The 10,611-nt window shown below is 47.0% G+C and overlaps 3 protein-coding genes across 3 annotated transcripts; 1 reads left to right on the plus strand and 2 right to left on the minus strand.

Moving 5' to 3' along the window:
• Nucleotides 1–2,913: 2,913 nt before the first annotated feature.
• Nucleotides 2,914–4,049, minus strand: GUITHDRAFT_101918 (hypothetical protein; the record flags this gene model as incomplete). Its single annotated transcript, XM_005839688.1, has 10 exons — nucleotides 2,914–2,949; nucleotides 3,012–3,102; nucleotides 3,150–3,247; nucleotides 3,295–3,322; nucleotides 3,372–3,458; nucleotides 3,506–3,609; nucleotides 3,678–3,767; nucleotides 3,820–3,849; nucleotides 3,894–3,968; nucleotides 4,029–4,049. 10 exons carry the CDS (start codon nucleotides 4,047–4,049, stop codon nucleotides 2,914–2,916), a joined length of 660 nt encoding a protein of 219 aa, XP_005839745.1.
• Nucleotides 4,050–6,011: 1,962 nt separating this feature from the next.
• GUITHDRAFT_101919 (hypothetical protein) lies at nucleotides 6,012–7,089 on the plus strand (the record flags this gene model as incomplete). The annotated part of the gene is made up of 2 exons (XM_005839689.1): nucleotides 6,012–6,585; nucleotides 6,737–7,089. 2 exons carry the CDS (start codon nucleotides 6,012–6,014, stop codon nucleotides 7,087–7,089), a joined length of 927 nt encoding a protein of 308 aa, XP_005839746.1.
• Nucleotides 7,090–7,331: 242 nt separating this feature from the next.
• Nucleotides 7,332–8,528, minus strand: GUITHDRAFT_101920 (hypothetical protein; the record flags this gene model as incomplete). Its single annotated transcript, XM_005839690.1, has 6 exons — nucleotides 7,332–7,472; nucleotides 7,662–7,747; nucleotides 7,790–7,844; nucleotides 7,914–7,961; nucleotides 8,010–8,274; nucleotides 8,470–8,528. The coding sequence occupies 6 exons, from the start codon at nucleotides 8,526–8,528 to the stop codon at nucleotides 7,332–7,334; spliced, it is 654 nt and encodes a 217-aa protein (XP_005839747.1).
• Between the last annotated feature and the right edge of the window lie 2,083 nt (nucleotides 8,529–10,611).

Genomic DNA, 10,611 nt, shown 5'->3' on the forward strand with positions numbered 1-10,611 from the left:
GGACTAATGATGTCGACATGGCGTGGGCGCACCGCCTGGTTGAGGGTAGAAGATCCGCCTGGACCGGTGAGAATGCGAATTATCAGAGATGGCTTAGATGTTCCTTGCGCTCCATCAACCAAGAATGATACAGAGATCAGGCAGGCTCAACTAGATTGCACGCATTTTGAAGAGCTCCTTGTTCATGAGATAGGCGGAGAGAGTGTTTATGATTGGACAGATGATGCGTTTCAGTCTGCGTTCAGACACGGACCTAGCGAGATCGAAACAAATCAAGACATAGAAGCTGACCATGAAGCCACTTCTCGCTCAGACCAGATGATTACGCTTGTGGTGTCTGAAGTAGAAGATTTCTCGTTCGAACAGCATCCCAAGCATCTCAAGGGGCTGCGCAAGCTATCGATGCCGTTCCAGACCCTGCAAACATGCTGCAACTTTGAGAGGAAACTAGGTGTCTTCAGAATCTCGGCTATTGATGATAATGCTTCCCGCTGTCATAACCAACTCGTCTTCCAAGCAAATGAAAACACTTTGAAAGATATGAATTTGTTGCAAGTACAGAATCTGTTTGCTCAGTGCAAAGACGAAATTGAGTTGAAGTTGAAACTTCCCGCCGTCAAAGGATTGATTGATTTGTTCGTAAACAGAATTTCATTGATGGCCAAGCGAATGCCGGAACCTCATCGAGTCACTCACTCAAATATCAAGATGGGTCATACTCTGGAGTCTTCAACACTGGAAGTGGAGGCGAAGACGGGTCAGACACAGTCAGAAGAGATAGTTCCACACTATCATGTTGATTCCAGCTCAAGTATGGCACAAACCGGGGGGATTTCAAGCAGCACTGATGGTGGGGGAATACTTGTTAAGCAACAGGACAATTCCTGTCAAACGTTTGACATTCATTTAAGAGAAGATGAAGAATCACTTCAGATAGTAACCTCTTGCCAGACAGATGGTTTGCTTGTAATCGAAGATATAGAACAGTCGGTGCGAGATATTCTCCTTGCTTCAATCTGACCTGACCTTGGTTTAGTCTGCTGGTCACCGTGCAGGGTTGAAAGTGGGCTATATCATAGAAGAAGGTGATAGAAACATCGAATGAATTACCTTGATTTGTCGCTTACAGTCAATGACCACCCCATCAGAACTTCTACTCCAGATGAGATTTTGAAACTGTTGAGAGAGCTTTCTTCGAAAAGGAATTTCAGCATCACGATAAGTCAGCCAAAAGATTTCGTGGTGCTCAAAGATTCCGAATCTTTTCTGACTCAGGGATCTTTGCTTCTGCAGAGACAATCATTACACGAGAATGTGTGGCAGGAGAGCCAAATAGTTTTGAAAGAAAAAGTTCTTTACTATTATAAGAATCGATTTCACTTTGAAATAGAGAAGGAGAGACAACAGTTTTCGTTAGAAGGGTGTCGTGTTGTGGCTATTGAAGATGAAGTTTTCCCTTCTGCCGTTGGCTTGAAGCAAGATGAGGAAGATCAAGATATCAAGTATTCAATGCTGGAGGTGCTGGCGGCGGTCAAACAAGAAAATCCCTCGGTTGTTCACACTGTGGAGGGGAAGGAATGGAACAGATACGCTTTCAAAGTTATAAATCTGTTAAGTGGAGAGCATCTCGTACTAGCTGCTCACTCTCAGGCTGAACGTGAGTTTTGGATCAAAGAATTATCAAAACGGGCGATTGTCACTTCGACAGAGGAATTGGGAACCCCATCCAATCACGACCAGGAAGTGGCCCACCTTGTGATTAAAGACCATGGAACAACACAGGTCATTGGTGGTATAGACGCAGATGACGAAAGACATCACATCCTTGAAAGAATCAAAGTCCTCAAATTGAGTGTTCTTCCCCGTCACCAAAAGATTCTCCAAGGAATTGAAGAGCAAGTTAGAAATCGCTTCGACCTTAACGCTACCATGGAGATTGGGCTGACTCCTGTTGGTGGCTGTTGCTATTTCAATGATGCTCGTCTGCTAGGCATGTTGCTGGACATGTCTGCGGATTTGAACGTTAAAGATATTGTATGCTTGCATGAAAGTTTCCTACCTGCTGACTGTTCTTGGCAGAATGGGATGGCTCCTCTCAGTATTGCCTGCGAGGAGGGGGAAAGCGAATGCGTGGAGTTGCTCTTAGAGAGAAGGGCCGATATCAAGGGGAACTCGGAGGTAAGAGGCGTTGAAGTTGTTCCTGCTCGATTGATGCGGAACCAGGGATTGAAAACTCCAATCTTTCGAGCAGTGCAAGGAGGAAACGTTCAATGCGTACAAGCTATCTTGAAGAATGGAGGGAATCCGAACGAACCAGGAGGAGGAGTAACTCCGTTCTTCCTTGCCATGGAGCAGGGATCGCATGATTGTTTGCAGCTCCTGATTGAGTATAAGGCAGACGTGAACAGCAAGCGGAGCTGGGATGGTGCAGATGCTCTCGAAGCCTCAGTCGAGACTACTTTGCAACGAGTTGTTCGTATGCGCGTTGCTTCCATGGGAACCACGAGCGATTCGGTATGGTTGAAGGCAAGCAGGGCTCTTTTTGACAAGACGACAGTGCAAGATCGACCAAGTGGTGCACAGATTCGACCGATGCTTGTCCATGCTCATGGCCAATGTAGATTACCAAGTCACTGCGAAGGTATCACTTTGGCTACATCTTCATCTTGTTTATATCATCCCATCAATAGACCAAACGAACCATTCAGAGCTACAAGGAGAAATCAAACAGTCGGTAAGTGACGAATTGTCTCTTTCATGCAAACATATGACGATTTGACGATTTTCCTCCTCTAGGGAAGATTTTGAGGCGATCGGAGAGTCGAAGAATCAACCTAGGAAGATTGACGGGAAACAAAGGAGCCAGAAAATCTCCATTTTTTAGGCTCGACAAAGTTGAGAAAATTAGACTCTTCATGAGTTCTTCGTCTTCTCCGCATTGCAGGAAATCTGCTTCAAATCACAATCAGAAACAAAAAGCCGCTGGAAGCAGAATTTTTCCAATGACTTACAGGCGTGTCATGTGCACGTGCAAGAGTTTTTCGCATCTCGAGAGCGTCACAGTCATCGTAGTAGAAAGGGATTCGACGATGTATTTCGTAACTGCACTTACTTGTCACAGCTTGTGCTCGATAATATCATCTCCTTACCCCAAATGTTCATAAAAACCGATGGCATTTTTGTTTGTCTCCTTAACAAAAAGATCGACATACTTCGCTTCTTTCACTTTTGCAAACTCCATCTCCATCTGCCGGATAGCTTTAGAAGCTTCTCGGTGAATATCTCATTTCAAACCTGAGCCATCAATCTGCTGCCAAGATTCCTGCCAAATTGTAAGCATAAAGTGACAAATATCAGCGGCTATGGTCGACCTTCCTCGGAACTCTGCTTTAATCGTGACGGCAGAGATGTGCCCAAAAACTCCTTCCATACCCCGATCAAGCTTAGCCAGCGTGTACCTACAAGAAGGTGTTGGAAACAGCAAAATGTATGGACAGTCGCTCACCCGCAAAGCTTTCCTTTGAGTTCCGCAACTATGCACAAATGCGGCCAGTGCTGCATGTAGTTGATGTAGTAGTTACGAGGAAAGTTTGCTGTCCACTTGCAAGCCTTTCGAGAAAGTTGTGAGATCGACAAGACAAGGAGAAGGAAGCAGAGAGGGTGAAGGAAAAAAGTACCGAGATTATCGGCTGCATCTTATCAATATCTTGAGACTTCATCAATCTCATAAACATCCCATGATTTGGGAGTGCCCCATTAGTGACTGTCTGTGTCTATTCGTGTCACTCCTCAAACATATCCCGAGGAAAACGAGAAAACCTTGAGCTCTACCACGTTCCACTCTTGAGACTAAAGACACAATGTCACATTGATACCTTCCCTTTGCTTATCACCTTAGGAATCCACAAATAGCCAACAGGAGACAAATTCTGACTTTTAAAGTTAGCTTTTTCATTTGTCGTGGATTCCTGTGCAGACGATTGGCATCCTTGCTTCTCATATCGATGACTGGGAGGATGATTGTGAACCTTTTGCTGCGATGAACTCATTCTATCTTGTTTGTTCGTCTTGTGCTCTTGTTGAATCTCAAGGTCTCCACCTCCCCGAACCTTTGCACATGAACCTACTGGTGCTTGGGGCCCAGGCAAGAAAGGAAGATCCGATTCCGACACTCCCTCTACCATCAGGATGCAAGGATGAGAAGGTAACGAAGAAGGAAAGCGAGTAAAGAAAAGAAACATCAAACCTGCTGCCACCCAACGGGGTCGAAGGTGAGATATCTCGGGCTTGAAGAGGGATACGCTTCCAATTTTCTTGATTTGTGTGAAGTCTGCTTGGATGACCTTTCCTAAATTGTCACGAATTTGAAGTCCCCACGCTAAATCATCACCTCCGGCTTTAAACTGTCAAAATTGTCCTCTTCCGTCACTATTTCTTGACAATTCTTCCTCTCTATGACACACTTTCTTCCTTTTCGTTGACTTCTTTGACCTCTGATGTTCTGCAATGAATTAGAGAATATGTTGATTACACTGTTGATACCAACCACGAACGTGTCAATATCCGCAAAGGCTGTCACCAAAAGGATGAAACGATAAGAAATATTTCAGAATCTATTATGCAGCAACGTACCCCTGGCAAGATTGAAAAGAAAGAGGATGATCAACAGGGCACTAATGCCTTGCATCGTACATTTCAAGTTTGCATCTTTTGGGTTGTTGGTAAGAGAAAAAGGATTGAGATGATGTTTCGTTACGATGTGTTTGAGTTCGATGTAGAGGAATCAAATCTTGAACATGTACCGCTGCCAAACATGTCAAACATGAGCACAGTCCTCCATGTTCTAGCCTTCTCCCTGCGCAATGCGTGCTCAGGGCCCACGGCCAAGCCCGCGCCAATACGTTAGGGTTTAGGGTTTAGAAGGCGCCGTTTAGGGTTTAAGTTATCCTCCATCTCCTGTCTCACTTGTAAGCGTCGTTGGATGGATCTTTTTCGAGAATGTACAGCAAAAAGAACGTTGTCACATAGAATACTTCAAAGGATTTCGGTTGACACAATCAATGCTCAATTGTTATTTGGCGAACTTTCAGGATGAGCTTAACTTCTTCAAGATCTCCAATGTTTTTAATGTCATACGAGAAGAATTGAAGATATGGTTGGTGAAGCGAGGATGCACTAAATGGAATCCGAGAAAAGCAAATCGCCTTGCTTTCACCGTACCAATTCAAGATTTTACTGCGATACTGTATTTGTTGAGACAGATGCCTGTAGAAACAAGCAAGGTGCTGTGCTTGTTGTATCCATGAGGATCCGGAACCACGGATATTCGTCGGATACTCTGCCGGATATTCCCTATATAGGCGGACGCATCTCGTGCGGACGGCCTCCTGAATTTCCCCCACTTGCATGCACAGTGAGTGTGGTGGTTGTGCGTAGTTTACCTCCCAGTAAACTTAGAGACTTCTATTTCCTGCTTCTCAATCTTCTTCATCCTTACTTTTCTCGTGTCGTTGACAATCTCTGTGTTGTGTATACAACATTCTGGAAGCGAAGTGGTTGATTCATGACCTCGAAACAAGGAAGAGGAGGAAAGAAACCTCAGCCGGAAAGGAGCCCTCAACCTCGATCTGACAGCAATCAGGAGCATTTCAAACAGAAATTGCTGAAGAGAGTTCTGAGGAAGAAGTCGAATGGAGCGAGCGGCTGCAGCTGCAGCAGCAGCAGCTTTCTCCGAGTCAGACCAGTGGATCTTTGACTCAACCTTATAGGGATGGAGATGTACAACGTGAAGCGCTGTCTAGCGCGGATCAACGGGCCCGAAACAAGAGGGATACTCCCTTGCGAAGTATTCTGCGATCAGAGGAGGCAACTCAGAGAGCAGCCTCCCCTGCAACATCGGTACGTCTGCCAAGCTCGGAAAATTTTTCATCCGACCCCGTCATGTCCTCGCCAGTGGCGCAGGACCGAGCTCTTCTCCTTCTTCGTCGAATGTGCAGGACGAGCGTTTCCACATGCTCGCCAATGCTGCCGACGAGTTTGCGACAGCCGACGCTGCTGCAACACCAGAGCTCCCTCCTCTCGCACGGAAAGTTACCCTGCAAGAGGCTAATGCTGATATCTATTCAGCTGAGGAATCGGCTAGCGCTGAATCCTCTGATCAGGAACCAGTCCTCTCCAATCGGACTCTCGTGAATGTGCTAACGAACTCCAAGAGTTTCAATTCCAGCCGCATTCCGATGTACAAAGGTTTTGCTGATCCCCGCTCTGTCGAAGAATTCCTTCGTCAGTGCAACCGCGAATTAATCGCTCAAGAGATCCCAACTCGCAAATGGGTGAAAAGCATCACGCCGTTGTTCACCAACGAAGTGATGGTGGTGGTAGAACGTAAGTACGGAAAGAGTCTCGAGGCCATCAACAAGCTTAAATGGGATGAATTTTCAACTCATCTAAGTTCGTGTCTAGCCCCAATGCGGCAAGCCAAGAACTATCAGACTCAGCTTGATCAGCTCAAGCAGCAGCCCAACGGAATCCACTTGGGCGTACCTGACTCGCGCCACGACACTGTTCGCAACGCTCGAATCGCAGGTAGGGTCAGCCATACTGTACTTCAACGATCAGCCACTCCGGAAATTCATCAAGGGATTTTCGCATACGCCGACGCGCACGTCTATCCACACATGGTTTACGATTTATCGCAGTCAGTACGGACACGGAGAAGACATGTTCTCTCGCCTAGTCACTTTCATCACAGCTCTTCTGGACGATGGTGAACCGCTAACAGTGTCTAAGCAGCCTAACAATTCAGCTGCTGCTAACGCTGCGCAGACCTCTTCGCACACTAAGGCCAAAGCTAACGGTGGGCAGAACAAGAAGAAGTCCAACGGTAAAGAAAACCAGCGCAAGCAGAAGTCCATCCGTTGTTTTTACTGTCAAGAACCGGGTCACATCAAGCCGGACTGCGAGCAGTATAAGCGCGAAGTCGCCCTCCAGCAGGAGCGCCATGAGAAACTCATGGCAACCCAGCACGAACAGCATGTTCAGCTTTTAGCTGCTCTTCAACCGCTCGCATCGCGCGCGGGAAACGAGTAGCAGCGGTAGGCAATGAGAGGGGAGCATCACTTGCTCCTCCTGCCGCTGGTCTTTGCCCCAGCCCTCTCTTACCAGGTAGCAGCGCTTTACCTCCTCATCGGAGCTCGCTAAGCCATTTCGTGCTGCCGCCTGATCGGAACGCGTCGTGTTCCACGGCCGCGTCCCTTCCTCCGGGTCAACTACATGTTTGCCCCTGCTTAGCCCTCAGCCGTGGCGACGCCTCCGCGCCGCTTCAGCTCGCCTTACCCGATCTTATTCGGCTCCCCGTTAGCGTCAGCTCTTCCCGAGTTCATGCTCACCAGACCGTTGCCCTGCTCGATCACGGCGCGACGATCAATATCATGTCTCAGCAGCTTTTTCAGCAGCTGGGACTCTCCGAGACTCTGCTACAGCGTGATACGCAGTTCACCGTGCAAGTTGCGGACGACCGCCAAGTGCAAACCCTCGGCGCCGTCTCGCTCGCCTATCGCATCGGCCGCTTTTCAAGCAAAGATACGTTTCATATCTTGCCACGTTGTTCTCAACCCCTGATCTTGTCCCTCCAGTGGATACATCGTCACAACGCTGTCTACGTTCCGCGGACCCGAGAAGTGTTCGTCGATTCCCCCAAAGCTCGACGAGCCCCTCCGATTAGCTTGCCAGTTCAGCATCAAGTGCCCTACAAGGACTCGGTCTTAGCCGTGACAACCGTCTCGCTCACCGATGCTCACGCTCTGCGTGTCGCCAATCCTAACGAGGAATGGTTCTTGTTGCACCTGCATGTCCCAACGACAGCTTCCGCCTCGGCCTCTTCCGCCGACCCGCCAGTGGGCGCCCCTGCTCACCTTGCTCAAGCCCTCTCTGAGGAATTCGCCGACGTCCTCGTCGACGACCTGCCGCAAGGACTTCAGATCAACCGTCCCCCTCAGTTTGACGCTCACATTCAGCTCAAGCCAGGGACCTTGCCCATCAACTGCAGGCCATATCGCATCCCCCTTCATCTTGAAGGAGAACTCCAGGCTACCATCGCGTACATGCTCGAACACGACATCATCGAGCCATCCAATAGTGAGTTTGCCTTTCCTGTGCTTTTCAGTCGACGCCCCAACGATCCACGCTCCCCAACTGATCCCAAAAGCTACCGCTTTTGCTGCGACCTTCGCCGCTTGAACCAAGTCGTCTTGAATCAGCAGACCGCCGCAACTCCTACCGTCGATGAGATGTTGGAAAAGATCGCCGACACAGTCCGTCAAGGCAAAGCCCGTCGCAAAACCGATGAGCAGCTATGCATCACTACGCTTGATTGTATCAAGAGTTTTTGGCAGGTACTCGTACGTGTTCCTGATCGCCGATATCTCGCGTTCATTACACCGATTGGTCACTACCAATACAAGCGCCTACCATTTGGATTCATCACTGCCAGCAGCATATTCCAAGGATTCATCCAGCAGGTCCTCCATGATCATGCCGTTCACTTTTAGCCCTTTCGTTAATTTCCACTCTTCTTTTCAAGAGATACCTCCAAAGAGTACCAGTGCAGTTTAGTTATCATTTCTGCTAGGCCTTTACATGTATTTTAACTTTCATTTCAGTGGGTTGAAATGTTTTCAACCTCGTACACGCCCGACTCATGTCTCCCCTACACGCCGGCACGTAGCACCAAAGCTGCTCCTCCAACGATGCCGCTGTAAGACCATCCGCTGCTGTAGCCAGCATCAGATCTCAGCATGCAAGGCTTTGTTAGGTTTGAAGCTCTCTAGTCAGCACAGTTTGAGACCTGAGACCGCTAGGTTCGTGGTGATGCGTTCGGTGACAACAGAGTGTGCAGCAATGGCATTGTGAGATCCATGGTTCAAAAGGTTATTATGAAGAACAAGATGATGAAAACATGAGGTTTGAATCCAGTGTAGGAGATCGCTTGTCATTTTGACTTGACACCAACCTTATGGCAGCGCTGAATAATCATAAGATACTTCCCTGCGATGAATGATTTTTGAATTGCATATTTTCCACATGCGATGCCTTGAAGATTTGTTTGATGGAGATTGCATCATGTTGCAGATCCACGTAATTAGTCAAGCCCACTTGTTATATTAGACATCAAGCATTGCATAGATTGTTTCACAAGATTTCTGCATGCATTTCGCCTACTGCAGTGAGGATGTTTGATTGCATGTAAACACTGATGCCGCCAGAGACAATCAAGACATCTTAAGCCTTGAACACCGTCGAGAGTCTCCACTTCTGAGATTTGCAGAGTGTGTTGATTTCTTGATGCGTGGGATTAGTTTTGAGCATTCATCTAGCTGTGATGTCGGACATTTGAACCGTCAACACAGTATGCACACATGTATTATTTGTTCTATTGTGAAATAAAGTGATCTCAGTCTTGCATTCGAGGCCATGCTAAAGAGCATTTCTGTATTTTCGTTCATTTCACATAAATGCAGAATGCATGCAGGGGTTGCCAGTGAATGATGATGAAAACATCGCTTCCCCTGTAGACCATTCCGACTCACTGTAAGCTTGGGATCGACATCACAAGTGGTAGTGATCTGATTGCAGAAATCTTTATACATTCATGATGAGGTATCATTCTTTGCAACAATCTAATTACAATGACAACCGCAAGTAGCATCAAATACATGCGCAATGGTGAGCACAATAAGCCTCACATTGGTTTCTTCGTTGTGCCTGCATAGCAGAGATACATCAAAAAGTTGCAAATAAACCTAATTATGCACAATGTATGCTTGTAGCTCTAGTAAGCCACATTGATTGCTGTAGGATTCTCATCCTGTGGTTGAAACAGACTTTCCATGTCGCCACAGCTACGTGGAGCATGTTGATCCTTGAGCATTTTGAATGCATGCTCAAGCAGAAATAATGTGAAGATGTTGCTTTTGAGGATCTGAACTGCAAATACTTGAATGTTTCTAGCATATTTGCAAGATTGGAGTGCATGAAAGCACCTCATTTGCAAACTGATGGTGCAGCATTGTAAACCATACTTCCTCTCTGAATCCTCGTACATACGGCTCTCATGCTTGAAACAACGAGTAAGAGAGCAGAAAAGGTGTATTCATCTTTTTCAATGTATTCTAAAGACATCTTCATTCCTAGACAGCTTTCTCTGGCATGCAGTCATGTAAGAGAAGCGGAATTCAAAACTTTCTTTCAAAGTCAGTGACTAAGAAAAGGTCTTAGTCTATCTACATGGATACATTAGACGATTAAATTCTCATCCACATTCAAGCAGCAATAGATTCGAAGCCTCTCACCATGATGACTTGTCGTTGCATGCGGGTGAAGGATCAATCAGCCATCTCTTGCTTGCCCAGGGAGGGGGGATTTGGGGAAAGGAGAGTGGAGATAGTACCCTACCCCCTATTTCCCAATTTCAAACTCTTGAATCAAAGGGTAGATTTGTATTCTTTGCTAGCTACCCACCCCGCCTTTCGTAAAGGTGATGAAGGGGAACCGGGGGTATTGGCGTGGTGAGCTCCAACGGCAATCGAAATGCCTTCTTTTCCATTAGCACCC

This window comes from Guillardia theta (assembly GCF_000315625.1).
Source record: "Guillardia theta CCMP2712 unplaced genomic scaffold GUITHscaffold_8, whole genome shotgun sequence".
Classification (NCBI taxonomy): Eukaryota; class Cryptophyceae; order Pyrenomonadales; family Geminigeraceae; genus Guillardia; species Guillardia theta.